At 43.2% G+C, this 18,697-nt stretch overlaps 1 protein-coding gene across 3 annotated transcripts in view; it reads left to right on the forward strand.

The window, feature by feature from the left end:
* The window catches only part of DROSHA (drosha ribonuclease III), a 316,847-nt gene that overhangs the window by 11,393 nt on the left and 286,757 nt on the right, over window positions 1-18,697 (forward strand). For all 3 annotated transcript variants that reach the window (XM_073550200.1, XM_073550202.1, XM_073550201.1), the window contains exons 3-5: window positions 436-507; window positions 6,162-6,399; window positions 13,732-13,873. In XM_073550200.1, the coding sequence (XP_073406301.1) occupies window positions 436-507; window positions 6,162-6,399; window positions 13,732-13,873 (452 nt within the window). The remainder of the gene's footprint in view (window positions 1-435; window positions 508-6,161; window positions 6,400-13,731; window positions 13,874-18,697) is intronic.

An 18,697-nucleotide genomic window follows, 5' to 3' on the forward strand; every position in this document is an offset into this window, starting at 1 on the left:
TTTTTTTTTTGTTTATTGGATTACACTCATCAGTTTTTCTGGCAAAGCAAATGAATATGAGCCCTAAAAAAAGCCTCAGTGGCCACTGGGAAAATTCTAAAAAAGCCATTGCCAAAATGTTTTTAAAATGCATGTAGCACAAAAACCTGATTGAAACAACAGGTCATTTTCTGATTATATTTCTTCTTTGGAATATTTTGGCCTATTTTAAAGTAGTGTCTGCAGATATATGATTGGAGTATATTACAGGCTTATAATGAGAGAAGTTTGGCATTTCTTGTTATTACAGACTATCCAGCTTAATTCTCTAACTATACTATGGTGGACATGGACTTTTAATGTAGAGCATTAATTTCTCCCAGTGCTTTTCCTGTCTGCACATCCACTACAGCGTTCTGCCACATTCATGTGTTCTTTCATTCTCTAACCATAAAGGGATAGGTACAGGCACCGGGATAGCCGAAGATCACCGAGTCCAGACAGAAGTTATAGGAAGAGGCCAAAAAGGTAAATGCTTTCAGGAAACCTGTCATCAGTGGTATACCGCCATATTCATGGGTGGCTAACGGGCTCCCTGATTACAACTGCGACACTCTGCAGCTTATTATTTAGGTGTCCTCCATGTGGCTTCCTCCCACTACTCCGCATGCGGCTAACTTTATATTTAGGGAAAAAGACGTGTTAGCCAATCCTGATGGGGAAATAACGGATGATGGGTTTTATTTGACGCTGATCTGCGGTTTGCTGGAGAAGAGCTCCATTATTATACCTTATATCTACCGTACTTTCCTCGCTAATACAAGTGCTACGCTCCCACAAGTACAAGAAAACACACTTCTCTGTCCTTAAATTTCCTTTTTCCCGTATGAAACCCACCCGCATGCTGCAGCGGTAGCCAAGCTAGCAGCTGTGCTGAGAGCGAGGGATAAAATGACAGCTTGCTGTGTGTAGTCACACACGGTACATTTCTAATGGCAGTTGAGAAAATGCTTTACCAGCGTGGCTTATTTTTATTACCTAGGGTGCGTTTATGCTGCACAGCAGTCGATCAGTGGTCGCTTCACAGGCTGTTTAGTAAGGAACACCGCCCTTCCCATCTGCACGGAAGGGTCAGTAATACCATCATTCTGTGCGCTCAGGCCCATGTGTGACCTAGAATGATGAGTTTTAAGCAAGCTTAAAAATAATTTCTTATATCCGAAAAACTAACAAGAAAAGCAGCACTCGCCCGATCCTTCTTTCAAGATGTGGTTTTAATCCATAAAATTGGTTACATTGATATTTGCGGGTCATCATCAATGTCATCATAACATACGACTTGGAAACCAATTTGTCGCCCTTGATAGTCCAATCCTTAAATCATTAGATGTGACACAGTCACGTCATCTTCATTAAGCTACCGTAAAATGCTTGTAGGGCCTGAGCCTGGCCTCTTGGTATATCCACATGCACATCATGAGCAAGCCTACACATGTATGACTTTAAAACCCTGTGTAAATCTGCTATATCACTAGGATATTTAGAGATTATGCTCTGCAGCAGTTTGTACATGGCCTGATCTTTGATACCATTTCCCTCTTGACAGCATAGTTACAATTGAATTGCACTTACTCATTTACTTGAGATGCTTATACAGTCATATGTTAAAGTTTGGGCACCCCTATTAATGTTAACCTTTTTTCTTTATAACAATTTTGGTTTTTGCAACAGCTATTTCAGTTTCATCTATCTAATAACTGATGGACTCAGTTATATTTCTGGATTCAAATGAGGTTTATTTTACTAACAGAAAATGTGCAATCTGCATTTAAACAAAATTTGACCGGTGCAGAAGTATGGGCACCCTTATCATTTTCTTGATTTGAACACTCCTAACTACTTTTTACTGACTTCCTGAAGCACTAAATTGGTTTTGTAACCTCATTGAGCTTTGAACTTCATAGCCAGGTGAATCAAATCATGAGAAAAGGTATTTAAGGTGGCCACTTGCAAGTAGTTCTCCTATTTGATTCTCCTATGAAGAGTGGCATCATGGGCTCCTCAAAACAACTCTCAAATGATCTGAAAACAAAGATTATTCAACATAGCTTTTCAGGGGAAGGATACAAAAAGTTGTCTCAGAGATTTAACCAGTCAGTTTCCACTGTGAGGAACATAGTAAGGAAATGGAAGAACACAGGTACAGTTCTTGTTAAGCCCAGAAGTGGCAGGTCAAGAAAAATATCAGAAAGGCAGAGAAGAAGAATGGTGAGAACAGTCAAGGACAATCCACAGACCACCTCCAAAGACCTGCAGCATCATCTTGCTGCAGATGGTGTCACTGTGCATCGGTCAACAATACAGCGCACTTTGCACAAGGAGAAGCTGTATGGGAGAGTGATGCGAAAGAAGCCGTTTCTGCAAGCACGCCACAAACAGAGTCGCCTGAGGTATGCAAAAGCACATTTGGACAAGCCAGTTACATTTTGGAAGAAGGTCCTGTGGACTGATGAAACAAAGATTGAGTTGTTTGGTCATACAAAAAGGCGTTATGCATGGAGGCTAAAAAACACAGCGTTCCAAGAAAAACACTTGCTACCCACAGTAAAATTTGGTGGAGGTTCCATCATGCTTCGGGGCTGTGTGGCCAATGCCGGCACTGGGAATCTTGTTAAAGTTGAGGGTCGCATGAATTCAACTCAGTATCAGCAGATTCTTGACAATAATGTGCAAGAACCAGTGACGAAGTTGAAGTTACGCAGAGGATGGATATTTCAGCAAGGCAATGATCCAAAACACCGCTCCAAATCTACTCAGGCATTCATGCAGAGGAACAATTACAATGTTCTGGAATGGCTGTCCCAGTCCCCAGACCTGAATATCATTGAACATCTGTGGGATGATTTGAAGTGGGCTGTCCATGCTCGGCGACCATCAAACTTAACTGAACTGGAACTGTTTTGTAAACAGGAATGGTCACAAATACCTTCATCCAGGATCCAGGAACTCATTAATAGCTACAGGAAGCGACTAGAGGCTGTTATTTTTGCAAAAGGAGGATCTACGAAATATTAATGTCACTTTTATGTTGAGGTGCCCATACTTTTGCACCGGTCAAATTTTGTTAAAATGCATATTGCACATTTTCTGTTAGTGCAATAAACCTCATTTGAATCCAGAAATATAACTGAGTCCATCAGTTATTAGATATAAGAAACTGAAATAGCTGTTGCAAAAACCAAAATTGTTATAAAGAAAAAAGGTTAACATTAATAGGGGTGCCCAAACTTTTACATATGACTGTATATTGCTGCCAGTGATGCTCATGTGTATCGGTGATCAATTTTTTTCCTTGCCTACCACAATGATGTTGTTTACTAGTACCACATATGGACTATTACGGTTGTTCTCAAAAGTTTACGTACCCCGGCAGAATTTTTGCTTTCTTGGTCTTTTTTCAGAGCATATGAATGATAATACCATAACTTTTTCTCCACTCTTGGTTAGTGTTTGGGTGAAGCTATTTATTGTCAAACTACTATGTTTTCTCTTTTTAAATCATAATGACAACCAAAAACATTCAAATGACCCTGATCAAAAGTTCACATACCCCATTTCTTAATACGGTGTATTGCCCCCTCTAACATCAATGACAGCTTGAAGTCTTTTGTGGTAGTTGTGGATGAGGTTCTTTATTTTCTCAGATAGTAAACTGCCCACTCTTCTTGGCAAAAAGCCTCCAGTTCCTGTAAATTCCTGGGCTGTCTAGCATGAACTGCGCCCTTGAGATCTTCCCAGAGTGGCTCAATGATATTGAGGTCAGGAGACTGAGATGGAACCTTCACTTTCTTCTGCTGTAGCCAATGACAGATCGACTAGGTATTGTGTTTTGGATCGTTGTCATGTTGGAACATCCAAGTACATCCCATGCGCAGCTTCTGGGCTCATGACTGCAAATTTTCCTCCAATATTTGCTGATAACATGCTGCATTCATCTTTCCTTCAACTCTGACCAAGTTTCCTGTGCCTTTGTAGCTCACACATCCCCAAAACATCAGCGATCCACCTCCATGCTTTACGGTAGGAATGGTGTTCCTTTCATCATAGACCTTGTTGCCCTCTCTCCAAATGTAACGTTTATGGTTGTCGCCAAAAAGTTCATTTTTGGTCTCATCACTCCAAATTACCTTGTTCCAGAATTTTTGAGGCTTGTCTCTGTGGTGTTTTGCGTATTGTAGGTGAGATACTTGGTGGCATTTGCGCAGGAATGGATTTCTTCTCGCAACTTGACAATGCAGCCCATTTTTCTTCAAGTGCCTCCTTGCTGTGCATCTTGAAACAGCCACACTGCTAGTTTTCAGACAGTCCAGTATTACAGCTCATGTTATTTGTGAGTTTTTCTTTGCATACCGAACAATTTTCCTGGCAGTTGTCGACAACATTTTTATTGGTCTATCTGACCGTGGATTTGTTTTTACAGAGCCCCTGATTTTCCATTTGTTAATCACAGTTTGAGCGCTGCTGACTGGCATTATCAATTTCTTGAATATGTTTTTGTATCCTTTTCCTGTTTTATACAGTTCAACTACCTTTTCCCGTAGATCCATTGACAGTTCTTTTGCTTTCTCCATGACTCACAATCCTGAAATGTCAGTGGCTGGATGAAAGATGCAAGAGTCTGTCTGGATCCCAGAAACTCACTCAGCTTTTATGCACACACACTGATTACAAGCAAACAGGTCACAGGTGAGGATACCTTTAGTAGCCATTCAAACCCACTTGTGTCACCTTCTGTGCATGTTATCAGGCCAAAATCACTGGGGTATGTAAACTTTTAATCAGGGTCATTTGGATGTTTTGGGTTGTCATTATGATTTAAAAAGAGAAAACACATTAGTTTGACAATAAATGGCTTCACCCAACCACTAACCATGAGTGGAGAAAAGTTTTGGTGTTATTCATATTCTCTGAATAAGGGCCAGGAAAGCAAAAATTCTGCCAGGGTATGTAAACTTTTGAGAACAACAGTATATACCTCAGACCCATGCTTTATACTAGGGTTTTTGTCCTTGTTATTACTGTTGCTACTTTGCTCCAATGGTGATTTTACCAATATGTACTAAGTTATTAATAAAGATTTTTTTTATATATATATATTTTACATATTGTATAGCACTCCATCCTTTTCGTTTGTTTACAATATTCTGATATATAGTATTTTATCGCATACCTAAAGCGCACATCTGATGTCAGCACCTCAAACATCACAGCTAGGCATCTGACCAAGTCTCCCCATTGTTTTCGGACTTCACTGGTAGCCCCCCATTTAATATATACCCTTTTCGCCATTATTTATTTTACTTGCTTATATCACACCATTAATTCCAAAGCCCTTTACAGAGATCATCACTGTCCCCATTGGGGCTTATAATCCAAATTCTCCATCATTACATCTTTAGAGTGTTGGAGGAAGCCCACCAAACATGGGGAGGACATACAAAACTCCTCACAGGTGTTTGTGAGATTTGAACCCAGGACCCCAGCGCTGTAAGGCTGCAGTGCTAACCACTGAGCCACTCACTTTGCTGCCATTGGTATCATATTGTTAAGTATCGCACATCCTCTTCAAGCCAGCTGACTGGTTTCTCTTAATTCCCCAGGGCATGTTGTATCACGTGAATTGAAGGCTAAGAAAAAGAACTTTAATTCATTTCTCATGTATCGCCATCTCGTTAAATGAGACTAAACTTTTAAAAATCTTTAGTCCCTATGATTAATGAGGTCCGGGTTCTGGGATCCTCACAGATCGCTGAATCTACTGGACAGATGCCCTCTTCTTGCACACAGTGGTCTGCAGACCCATAGATCTGTAATTAACCCTTGCTCTACGGGCAGTTCTGCATTAGCTGAACAATTGGTGGAGGCCCCTGGATTCCGCTCCCCCTCTGATCAGCAAGTCTTTTACAGTGAATTGATTTATTGTGTTCCCTGTCACGTTGGCAGACCAGGCTGGGACTGTCAGAGAGCAGGATAATTAATTGCTTGGGAGACCGTTACTTAAGTGGGGTGGGCAGTATAGGGTTAAATAATAATCCAGAATGATATTCTACAAAGAGTACAGAGTTTATTTTCTATGCTGGTGTTATGGGAATAATAAATGAATTTGTTACGTATGTTTTTAGTCGTTCCCCTAGTAGAGAGCGCAAGCGAGCAAGATGGGAAGAAGAGGAAAAAGACGCCTCCTCCGAAAGTCCATCATCTCGCAAAGAAAGTAGTTACACAATGTTAAAAGACAAGGATCTGCTGGAGGAGAACCCGCTGGATAGAAATGATGAGGAAGATGAGGATTTGCTGAAACCTGTGTGGATCCGGTGCACCCATTCTGAGAGCTACTACTCCAGCGATCCCATGGACCAAGTAGTGAGTAATGGGCCAGCACTAGCTGCCTCTTGTCTGGAATGACATTGTACGATTTTAAGATTGTTTTCAGCCTTTTTTTGTGCAGAAATACTAACTGTCTGTTACTGGTTGGCATTATATACCCTGATTATGAATCTCTCCTCGGAGCAGGAGTGTAAAGGATGCCTGGGATGTCAGAGTACGCTTACCGGATGGTTGTTAATGTATTCCCAGGGAGGCAGAAACCTGTCTTATCCCAAACCTTGTGAAGTTATATGAGCCCACCGCAAAGAGCTGCTCACAGGGAGATCAGTGGAGCGTTGTGTTACCCCCAGCAGGCGGCTGGTCTCAGACCTCATTATGTTGGGAGTGGGCACATGGATAAACAGCGGAGAAGTGAGCGGATAGCATCTGAAGACACTGCGCGGGGAGAGAAAATGAGACTCAAGCTCGCGTTGTGAATTGTTTTTTAACATTACATGTATTTTAGACATTCGTCTTAGTACATAGCAGATTTATCAGAGAACTAAAGAGACCGGTAGAGTGTCAGCACTGGAAAACTCATTTAATGTGTCCGATCTAATTAGGCCGCATCTGATGTACAGTTTTGAGAGCCACACATAGCAGGAATTTGGCTACTTTCACACTTGCTTTTTTTTGCAGTGCGTTTTTCCCGCAAAAAAACGCATACAAATGCTGCGTTTTTTTCAAGCATTTTTATGCGCATGCATGAGAAAAACGCAGCGTTTGTATGCGTTTAGTGCGTTTTTACCGCGTTTGCGGTTTTTTCCAACATTAGTTGGCCCCTCACACTAACCCAAACCATGACTTTACTAACCCTAACCCTTAACCAAACCATACCCTAACCTTTAACCAAACCATACTAACCCTGACCCTAAAGGTACTGTCACACTTAGCGATTTACCAGCGATCCCGACCAGCGATATGACGCGGTCAGGATCGCTGGTACATCGCTAAGTGGTCGCTAGTAAGCTGCCACACAGGCAGATCTCACTAGCGACATCGCTGGGGACGGGGATCGCTACTTACCTGTCACACCAGGCGATCCTGCGTCCTCCCGCCCGGCTCCACGCGTCGCTCGTCCTCACAGCAGGAAGCCCCAGCAGGAAGCTGACGACGAGAAACAGTCCTGAACGTTCTCGCGCGATCAGCGATAACCAGCGGGGGAGCGGGTCGTAGGTAAGTATCAGACACAAGAGATATTGCTAGCAATATCGCTATAACGTCACTAGTTATAGCGATATTGCTAGCGATATCTCTTAGTGTGACATGCCCTTAACCCTTAACCAAACCATACTAACCCTGACCCTTAACCAAACCATACTAACCCTAACCCTTAACCAAACCATACTAACCCTAAACCCTAACTAACCCTAACCCTTAACCAAACCATACTAACCCTAACCCTAAACCCCCTTAACTAACCCTAACTCTAACCAAAACCCCTAATTTCCATTGTCTAACCAATGGTCAACAAAAAAACGCATACATGAGCATGCCAATGCGCACCCATAGACTTATAATGGGTGTCTTGCTGTAAAAAAAACGCATTGCGCGCGCATGCGTTTTTTTGAGGCAAGTCGGACGCCTAAAAAATGCAACAGGATGCATTTTGCGCGCCCGAGCGCACACCACAAAAAAACACATGCTCGTAAAAACGCATACAAACGCATGTGTATGCGCACATAAGCGCATCCCATGCAAAATATAGGAAAAAAAAGCGCATGCGTTTTATAGCGCTAAAATACAGCGCAAAAAAACGCAAGTGTGAAACCAGCCTTAGACATTTTAGGAAAGAAAGGAGAAACTTAAAGGGAATCTGTCACAATTTTTGGCCACCTAATCCGAGAGCAGCCTAAAGTAGGGGCAGAGACCTTGTTTCCTAACATGTCACTTACTGGGCTGCTTACTATAGTTTTAGTAAAATCATTGTTGTAGGAGATTATCACTAGGGGACTAGTATACCTGCTACCATGTAGTACTCCATGATCATGAGCAACCCTTCCCTCCACTGATTGGTATATACCGGTATATATCTTCACATACATACAAACGTGTGTATACATATATATTTATATATTTAGCCATTTTTTTGTTGTCTCCTGTCCAGCTTGGCTTTTCCTAATCATTAATTGAGCACATCTCATTATGCTAATCTTTTTATAGCAGGGATCTTTCCAATTTCTTGGAATTAGCGATTTTGCAGCATTTAAATGTTGCTGTTCTTCTTTTATACTGATGACCAATCTTAGGGCCCCGTCACACATAGCGACGCACCAGAGATCCCGACAACGATATGACCTTCTCAGGATCGCTGGTGTGTCGCTACATGATCGCTGGTGAGCTGCCAAACAGGCAGCTTCACCAGCGATCAGCACCAGTGACAGGAGGGTAACAAGCTACGCACGTCGCTTAGTTACCCACTGTGTACCTTAGTTACCAGCATGCTGGTGCAGGGAGCTGGTAACCAAGGTACACATCGGGTTTCTAAGCAGCGCGCGGCACTTAGAACCCCGACGTTTACATTAGTTACCAGCGCGCTGATCACTGGTCTCCCGCCTGTCACATGCAGCGATGCGTGCTGGCCAGCGGGAGACCAGCGATCAAAAAAATGTCCTGGCCATTGCAGGACGATCAGCGTTAACTGGCAGAGGGGCCAGTCGCTGGTCAGTGTCACACACAGCGATCTCGCTGGTGAGATCGCCGTTGTGTCACAAAACTTGTGACTCAGCAGCGATCTCGCTAGCGAGATCGCTATGTGTGACGGGAGCTTTAGAGCGAGGTCATGAATATCAAATCATTGGGGGTCTGTCACCCAGTAACCCCAGTGATTGCCCTCTCTGTGCTGGCCGTGCCCGGTTTTTAGCAGCTGGAGAGCTGAGCAGCACCGCTCGGTTATCTGTAGTGGCCGCGGCCGGGTACTCGCATTCACCCCTATTATAAGGAATAGGAAAGACCTACAGTACCCAGCTGCAGCCACTACGCAGATTGCTGTGCTGTGTTGTGTGGGGGGCCAGATGTCGGACTCCCATTTAGGTCTTTTTGATCATCATTATAAAAGTAGTGGAGCAGCCCTTTAAGTAAATGTAATGTCAAAGGGTGTTCAATATTCATTATTTTTGGATCAAATAGGTTTATTAGGAATTAAGAGTAAGTTGAGTTTACAAGCTAAGAATAGTTTTTGTTTTTATTTCCCCCTCCCCAAAAGGGATTAAAGAACAGAAGAACAGTGTAACATAAGTGTTTTAGGTTTTTCCATCTTCCTGTTGACATCTCCAGCAGAGCTGGGAAATTAAGGGATTAATTGTGTTGTGAAGAATTGGTGTTGTCTAATACCCGGATATTGTCTTGTTGTTTAGTTCCTGGGTTTTGGTTCATATTGAGTCTGAATGACTAGATTGTAAGATTTATTTCTGTGTTGTCACACGTAACCTCACGTTCATTTTTTAATATATGAAGATTTAGGCTGTGATTGCCGGCTTCTATAGCGCTATCCCAGTCAGTACAAACCAGTAATAAGCAAAATGCCCAATACTGATTTTTATGCCTTGTTCGAACATATAGGGGAAGGAGAGACGCCAAGTTCTGACTTTCCCTATGGAAGCAGCTAAACGGGAATTGTACATATACATACACTGAACAATTTGGCTCTGTGGTGCATAATGCAGATCTCGTTATCTCTGGAGAGGGACAGTGGCTGCATAGGGTGTTACAGATGCAGTTCTCAATGTTCTGTTTTATTTTGTAAGGGCAGACAAACCTTTTAAAGGGAATCTGTCAGCAGATTATTGGTACCTCATCTGAGGGGCAGCATAATGCAGGAAAAGAGCCCCTGAACATGATGGTACAATCTTTAGATATATCAGAAAGCCGCCCATACCACAGCTTTCTGTGTACCTGAGAAAGAACTATGACCATTTTACACAACCACAGTTAGGGTCCCCATTGACTTCTGTGGGGTTGGAATTCATGTTCTGGTACCCGAAGCAAACTTTGGACTAAAGTTCAGTCGAAAACGAACATCCATGCGTCCGCTCATCCTAAGGGCCCCATCACACACAGCGAGATCGCTGATTTTGTGATGCATCAATGATCTCTCCAGCGATATCGCTGTGTGTGACGGGGCTCAGCGACTGGCCCCCCTGCCGGGTATCGCTGATCGTTCAGGATCGTCCAGGGCCGATTTTTTTTGATCGTTGGCCTCCCGCTGGCCAGCATGCATCGCTGCGTGTGGCAGCGAGAGATCAGCGACGCTGGTTTCCAACGTAAACATCGGACAACTAAGAGCCGCGCGACTCTTGGATACCCGCTGTTTACCCTAGATACCAGCGCTGGTATCTAGGGTAAACAGCGGGTATCCAAGAGCTGCGCGGCTCTTAGTTACCCAATTTTTACGTTGGAAACCAGCGTGCACACTGGTATCTAGGGTAAACAGCGGGTATCCAAGAGCCACACGGCTCTTAGTTGTCCGATGTTTACATTGGAAACCAGCTTGCTTGCTGGTCCTATTCGCTGGAGGGGCTATCTATGTGACAGCTCACCAGTGATCAGCCTAACAATATCCCAGCAATCCCATCCATGTTGGATCGTTGGTGGGATCGCTGGGACATCGTTATGTGTAACAGGGCCTTTAGTCTCAGCCCCTATCTTCTGTGTCTTTAGATTACATAGCAAAAACCTGCTGACAAACTCCCTTTGAAGCTAATCTGCATAAACTAAGGGGTGAAGTATAAGGCTAGCCATACACACTAGGTGGCTGTCGGCCGTGCGCGGTAGGTGGTTGTGTCGGCCGTGCGCGGTAGGTGGCCGTAGGGGGCTGTCGGCCGTACACTGCTTTGTCTGACCATTCAGCTGACAACAATCTGAACCGACACTCCCATACGATACACAGTAGAGCTAGCTCGGCAAATCGGACTTGCGCACTTGACATCTCTCAACAACCAGTTTGCCGACGCCCCCATGACAATTTGCCAATCAGCCCGACCCATTAATATTGGTTGGTGGGTTCAGCTGATATTAGTCTGTGTGTGGGAGCCTTAAGACACCACACAACTTATGCTTATAGGCTACTGAGATGAGTCTGGTTAAAGATGCCCTCACTCTTTTATAAGGAAGTGGGTATGCAGCTTAGGTGTATCTTAGAAATTGTGGTCCACGTGACTTATCCGATGTTGTGACTCTCAGTAACTGCTGAGCCTGCTTGTTGCATACAGGCTTAGTTCTTGAAAGTGTAAGCTGATCAACACCTGTATGACCCCAAAGCGTTGCTCCATTACCGATATATCCTATTTTGAAAGTATGTGCTAATGAGGCTGGAAGAGTCGTCTTCATTACTCTCCACCCAGCGCCACCTTCCTTTCCTGACTGACATCTTCTGCCTGTTAGGGATAGCTGGCAGAAGGCAGAGCTGTCAATCAAGGAGAGGAGCATGGTGCCAGGTCGGGAGTAGTAGAGATGACCAATGTTCTCGGTGGAAGGCCTCATTCAGGCTTCAGTGATTTTTTTCTCATCTGCAAACAATCTGTCAGAGTTTCTTCAATTGGTTAATGCGTCACTCTTTCTCATATGAAAAAAAAAGAAAAGGTTTTTCATTGTTTTCAAGCTTCTCCCATCAGCTCCCCGTAAAAAATGGACAGAACAATAATGTCATCGAAGTGCTGTCCAATTTTATTTTATTTTTTTCATGGGACCATGAATTTACATTGGCAAGTTTGATCTGTGATTCTGGTCAAATTTGGACGTGTCTGTGTTTTTCTGCAAAATTACACAGGCATATGAACAGCCCCATAGACTATAATAGGTACGAGTACTATCCATGGAAATCACGGCTAGAACTTGTACATGAAAAACTGATGTCTGAATGAGCCCTAATGGAGAAGGGTGATCGACACTCGTCGCACCATCCACATAAGAAGAATTTCTGCAAAAACTTTTAAAAATGTATCAAAAACTGGAAACAAAAATAATATTTTTGGGGAGTGTTGCGTGTTTTGATCCCCCAACTCCCGGTTTCTTCGTAATAACTGATATTTGTGATCTAGGTATTCTAGGTGTGAAAATACACACATATTGCTACTGGCAAAGCGAATAAGTTATGATAATGAATTATTTCAGCACTCATCATATGGCTATGAACTCGGGCGTTATAGTTCGAAGAGCATAAAGCACTCCTCAAAAATCATGTTTTTTTTTATTCTGGTACTCCATGTATCGAATTCCCCTCCAGCCTCATTAGAATCCTTTCTGAACGGATTTCTCAGCACAGGATCTGCACTTGGGGCTATGCAGGTAGCAATTAATTTGTATATTCAAGACCTGGACTGCCGTGACAGGTTCCCTTTAATAATGTCTTTCCAGCATTTCAAGGACTAATCAGAATGGCATTGTGTTAATGTGATTTACTGTATTACTATTTAGTTTTAATGACCAAATTCCAAATAAATTCCAATATGTAGCATTAGTCCTAGAATATTTGCCAGTTCGCTATGGCATCTTACTATAACTATGTGGGTTATCCAGATGGAACTACGAGTTCTGTTCCCCTGCCCTGCGTATCTATCCGACCCTTGTCCGATTCTCGCCCCTAGACGGAGTAATGCAGGGCACAGGTAGCTGTGGGATTGAATACTTTTGCATATGGTGGTAGGCCATGTTTGCACGCAGTGTTTTTACTTTTTTCTGCAGCTAATAGCTGCAGTAAAAATGCTGTTTTCTAAATTCCCAATTTTTAGTGTTTTTCACAGCGCTTTTGACCCTTTTTTGGCAGTGTTTTTGGGAGCAGATTACATGCATGTGTACTTTGTCTACAGCGCAGGTTTAATAAAGTTTACTTTTATTCAATATACCCTGTTGCTTTTTTGCTGCTTTTTTTCTCACTTTTCTATGGGTGAAAAACGTTGCAAAAATGCTGGAAAAATTGACATGCAGATTTAAAAATCGCTGCAAACTCGCTCAAGAAAAAAAACCAAGCGTGTGCATGAGATTTCTGAAATTTCACAGCTTTACTAGTACTGTAAAAAGCAGCTTTAAAAAATTAAAGCAATAAAGTGCTGCATATGAACACAGCTTTAGGGTATGTGCACACATTCATTATTTGCTGTGGACATTTAGGCATCACAAACTTTTGTCTCTTGCCAGGAAAAACCATGCATAAAAAAATCTGTGCGTTTTTGATACATTTTTCAATCCTGCCAGAGGAGCTTCCATCTATGCAGCCTTCTTTGCCGGAGCTTTCTTGCTCCTAACATTAATGTGTGCTGATCTGCAAGTCTTTTTTTATTTCTATGTCTAAATGAATGGAATATTCACCTGTCGTCTCTTTTTTTTCCCAAGGGTGATTCCACGGTGGTCGGCACAAGCAGGTTACGGGATTTGCATGACAAGTTTGAAGAAGAGCTTGGCAAGCGTCAATCAAAAGCAAGAGCTGCCAGGCCAGCGTGGGAGCCACCGAAGACCAAACTAGACGAGGATTTAGGTACGAGGACGGTGTGCTTGTTCTGCCTGCTTGTTATCTCAGCCTTACTATTTTTATTAAGGCAGCGTTGCCACCATCTGGGAAGGTGTTTCTATCCATGCCTTGAATATGTTTGTTGGGATTTTTTTCTGAAGCTTGGCACCGTAGAGATGTGGATTTTGAGAAAGTGTAAATATTCTTGGCAGGAATCGTACTTTCTTGCATGGTCTGTACTTGGCAATCTCTTATGTGCCAGAAGTATTTTGCAGCCTTTAGTATATACTCTTCGCTGTCTGCTTTCTTATCCTAGTATTCCGCTACAATGTGATGTGCGCATTATACCTGGCAGGCCGTTTGTGTCGCTTGGTATGTTACATAAATCCCCTTCCCTTGTCGTAATATAATTATATAAAGATTGTTGCTTTATACGTTGGCATTTGTGTGAACTGTTAATCATGTTCTTGGCTGACATTTTTACTTAAAGTCTCATTGCCGTCTAGCAGTTTGCAAAAATGCATCCAGAAGTTCTTCGTATAATGACAAATATTTTCCTGAGTTTCATGGTTGATATTATGGTGCTTTTCATTCCCAATTATTATCCATATTAACGGTCCTGGGTTCTTTTAGTGCAAATAATCTACTTGTTCAATTTTCTATACATTACCGCTATTATATGCACATATAATAATGGCCTTATTTCATGACAGCATGTACTACATCGTTTTACAGAAAGGGGGAGCTGTACTCAAATACAAGAATACATAGTGATGGCATATATTAGCCTCTTCTCATGCCGTGACCTACATGCATGTCCTGGTAAAGAGTAATTCACCACGTCAAGACTGATCCGTGTAGTCGGAAGGAGAGATGGTTGTAATATATATGTTGCAAGTACTGGGAATGGAGCTCTCTCTGATACTAGCAGTTTAACCCATAGATATCCTCATCAAAGGAGCTTGACTGAGACCCCCACACCTGGCTTTCATAGACTTACATTGAGAAGTTCTGGACCGCCCAGCAAACACTGGAGCAATCCAACTAGTCATAAGTAGCAGACCAGGACCAGGGCGGCACCTAGAACAGGACAAGATGGCGACTGCTAAGTACTGTACTAAATCGAGGATCATACATTAGTGACACCACTGCAGGGGTGAAATAAAGAAAACGCCAGTGGTGCCAGTGGTTTTTTGTATTAAGAAAACCCCTTTAATTTGGTGGTTGAGCATTCTCTAGGAATATCTTCTAAGAAACTAGATAAATGGAGCAAATATGTTTGACTAGCCACAACATTTTGTATAAGACCACGTAGGCCTCTTAAAGGGAATCTGTCAACTCATTTTCGGCCTATAAACTGCGGCCACCACCATCAGGGGCTTATCTACAGCATTTTGTAATGCTGTAGATAAGCCTCCAATGTAAGATAAGAAAAACAAGTTATATTATACTCACTGGGGGGCGGGGTCAAGTGCGGTGGGTGTCACGGTCCGGCGCCTCCCATCTTCTAGAAATGACGTCCTCCTTCTTACTTCTGCCGCGGCTCCTGCGCAGTTGTACTTTCTCTGCCCTGTTGGGGGCAGAGTAAAGTACTGCAGTGCGCAGGCGCCGGGAAAGGTGAGAGAGGTCCGGCGCCTGCGCACTGCAGTACTCTGTTCTGCCCTCAACACGGCAGAGCAGTGCGCCTGCGCCGGAGCCGCGACAGGAAGCAAAGAAGAGAACGTCATCACTAGAAGATGGGAGGCACCGAACCGCGACACCCATCAGACTGGACCCGGGACCGCCCCTGGGTGAGTATAATCTTAACTCGTTTTTCTTCTCTTTCAGGTTACATCAGGGGCTTATCTACAGCATTACAGAATGCTGTAGATAAGCCGCTGATGGTGGTGGCCGCAGTTTATAGGCCAAAAATGGGGTGACAGTTTCCCTTTAAAGGGTTTTTCAGGAGTAATTGCTCTCTCCTGGTCTCTGCCAGTATAGCTGGCATAAGTCTAATGCAGGTTTAAGTTAGTCTCAAATATGACGACTGTATTAGAGGGTTAGAAAATAAAATCTACGCTTACTATAAGCAGGCATCGTAGGCCTTAAAAGTCAAAAGCTTGTACACCATGATGACTCTTCTCAGTCATATTAGCTCATATATTGCAATAAAAGCACAGTTCATGCCAAAGGGAATCGGTCAGCAGGTTTTTGCTACCTCATCTGAGAGCATCATAATGTAGACAAAAAGACCCTGAATGCAACGATGTATCACTTAGATTACTGGGTGCAGCCGTTCCGTTTTTAGATTTAGGAATGCAAGCAGAGCTGAGAAAGCTAACCCCACCCACACCAGGCTCTCCATGTACATTGTCTATAGACAGTGAGTTGCTCATCACAGAAGGGGAAGGGGTCGGACCAGGCCTCACACTCTCCTGTAGTCCAAGCAATGATAATAACCAGGTGAGTAAACCTTCAGTCTGAGTTAACAAGAGCACACAGCCAGACATGTGACACATCCTTGAATTCTGTGTTCTAATCGCTACCTCATGCTGTCCTCAGGTTACATCGCAAAAACCTGCTGACAGATTCCCTTTAAGGCTGGTTTCACACTTGCGTTTTTTTGCGCTGTTTTTTAGCGCAAAAAAAGCATGCGTTTTTTTCCCCTATCTTTTACATGGGTGCACATACACATGCGTTTGTACGCATTTGTATGCGCATGCGGTTTTTTGTAGTGTGCGCTCGGGCGCACAAAATGCATTCTGTTGCATTTTTTGTGTGTCCGACTTGCCCCCAAAAAACGCATGCGCACGCAATGCGTTTTTTACAGCAAAACACCCATTATAGTCTATGGGTGCGCATACATGCGCATTGTAATGTGCAAAAAAAAGCATGTGTTTTTTTTTTTTAAAAAGCACCAAAACCCGCAAAAAAATGCACACAAACGCATGATGCGTTTTTTTTAATGCGTTTGTGTGTGCAAAAAACGCACTGCAAAAAAAAGGCAAGTGTGAAAGTAGCCTAATAAATGCATTTGTCAGCATTGCCAAGGTATTAGACACGTCTGAAGATTGGAGAGTTGAGTATTGCTGGCATGCTTCTGGATCTGCACGATTAGCGCTCAAGGGGTAAAAGCTGTGAATAATCTCCTTGCACAACTTTTTCTTAAGACTGTAGCCTGCCTTTCTTTCCTCCCTCTATCACACAACATGGCCGTGTAAGCTGTGATTTCTGTGCTAAATTCCTCTCTGTTCAACTGGAGATTAAAATACACTCACTGGCCACTTTATTAGGTACACCATGCTAGTAAGGGGTTGGACCCCCTTTTGCCTTCAGAACTGCCTCAATTCTTCGTGGCAGAGATTCAACAAGGTGCTGGAAGCATTCCTCAGAGATTTTGGACCATATTGACATGATGGCATCACACAGTTGGCGCAGATTTGTCGGCTGCACATCCCTGATGCGAATCTCCCGTTCCACCACATCCCAAAGATGCTCTATTGGATTGAGATCTGGTGACTGAGGAGGCCATTTGAGTACAGTAAACTCATTGTCATGTTCAAGAAACCAATCTGAGATGATTCGAGCTTTATGACATGGCGCATTATCCTGCTGAAAGTAGCCATCAGATGTTGGGTACATTGTGGTCATAAAGGGATGGACATGGTCAGCAACAATACTCAGGTAGGCTGTGGCGTTGCAACGATGCTCAATTGGTACCAAGGGGCCCAAAGAGTGCCCAGAAAAAATTCCCCACACCATGACACCACCACCACCAGCCTGAACCGTTGATACAAGGCAGGATGGATCCATGCTTTCATGTTGTTTACGCCAAATTCTGACCCTACCATCCGAATGTCGCAGCAGAAATCGAGACTCATCAGACCAGGCAACGTTATTCCAATCTTCTACTGTCCAATTTCGATGAGCTTGTGCAAATTGTAGCCTCAGTTTCCTGTTCTTAGCTGAGAGGAGTGGTACCCAGTGTGGTCTTCTGCTGCTGTAGCCCATCTGCCTCAAAGTTCGACGCACTGTGCGTTCAGAGATGCTCTTCTGCCTACCTTGGTTGTAACGGGTGGCAATTTGAGTCACTGTTGCCTTTCTATCAGCTCGAACCAGTCTGCCCATTCTCCTCTGACCTCTGGCATCAACATGGCATTTCCGGCCACAGAACTGCCGCTCACTGGATTTTTTTTCTTTTTCGGACCATTCTCTGTAAACCCTAGAGATGGTTGTGCGTGAAAATCCCAGTAGATCAGCAGTTTCTGAAATTCTCAGACCAGCCCTTCTGGCACCAACAATCATGCCACGTTCAAAGGCACTCAAATCACCTTTCTTCCCCATACTGATGCTCGGTTTGAACTGCAGGAGATTGTCTTGACCATGTCTACATGCCTAAATGCACTGAGTTGCCGCCATGTGATTGGCTGATTAGAAATTAAGTCTTAACACACAGTTGGACAGGTGTACCTAATAAAGTGGCCAGTGAGTGTATGTGTAAAAAGCACTGTCTTGATCTGACCACAGATCCCTACATGTCTCAGAAGAATTGAAAGCGCCTTGTTTTGGAATCTGTGGGGACGCTGATTAGCAAGGTATCATCTATGCTGTGGATTGATAACTACTTCTTAAGATGGCAATACCCTTTTAATATCTTACAAGGAGCACAAGTAGACTTAAAGTACACATTGGGAAAATCGTATAACTAGTTAGCTCTTATCAAAACTTCAATTATGATGGATGTCATCCTTTTAAATGGAAAGATGCTCTTCAAAACTCATCGCTTCCCTTATCGAAAAATAGCTCATTATTCCTGTCCACCACGAAGATTAAATACCTGTTCTGCAGTGAACCTGATATATCCCTTATTCC

Source organism: Dendrobates tinctorius, unplaced genomic scaffold, assembly GCF_039654945.1.
Source record: "Dendrobates tinctorius isolate UK_male_01 unplaced genomic scaffold, ASM3965494v1 ptg000163l, whole genome shotgun sequence".
In the NCBI taxonomy this organism is placed as follows: Eukaryota; Metazoa; Chordata; class Amphibia; order Anura; family Dendrobatidae; genus Dendrobates; species Dendrobates tinctorius.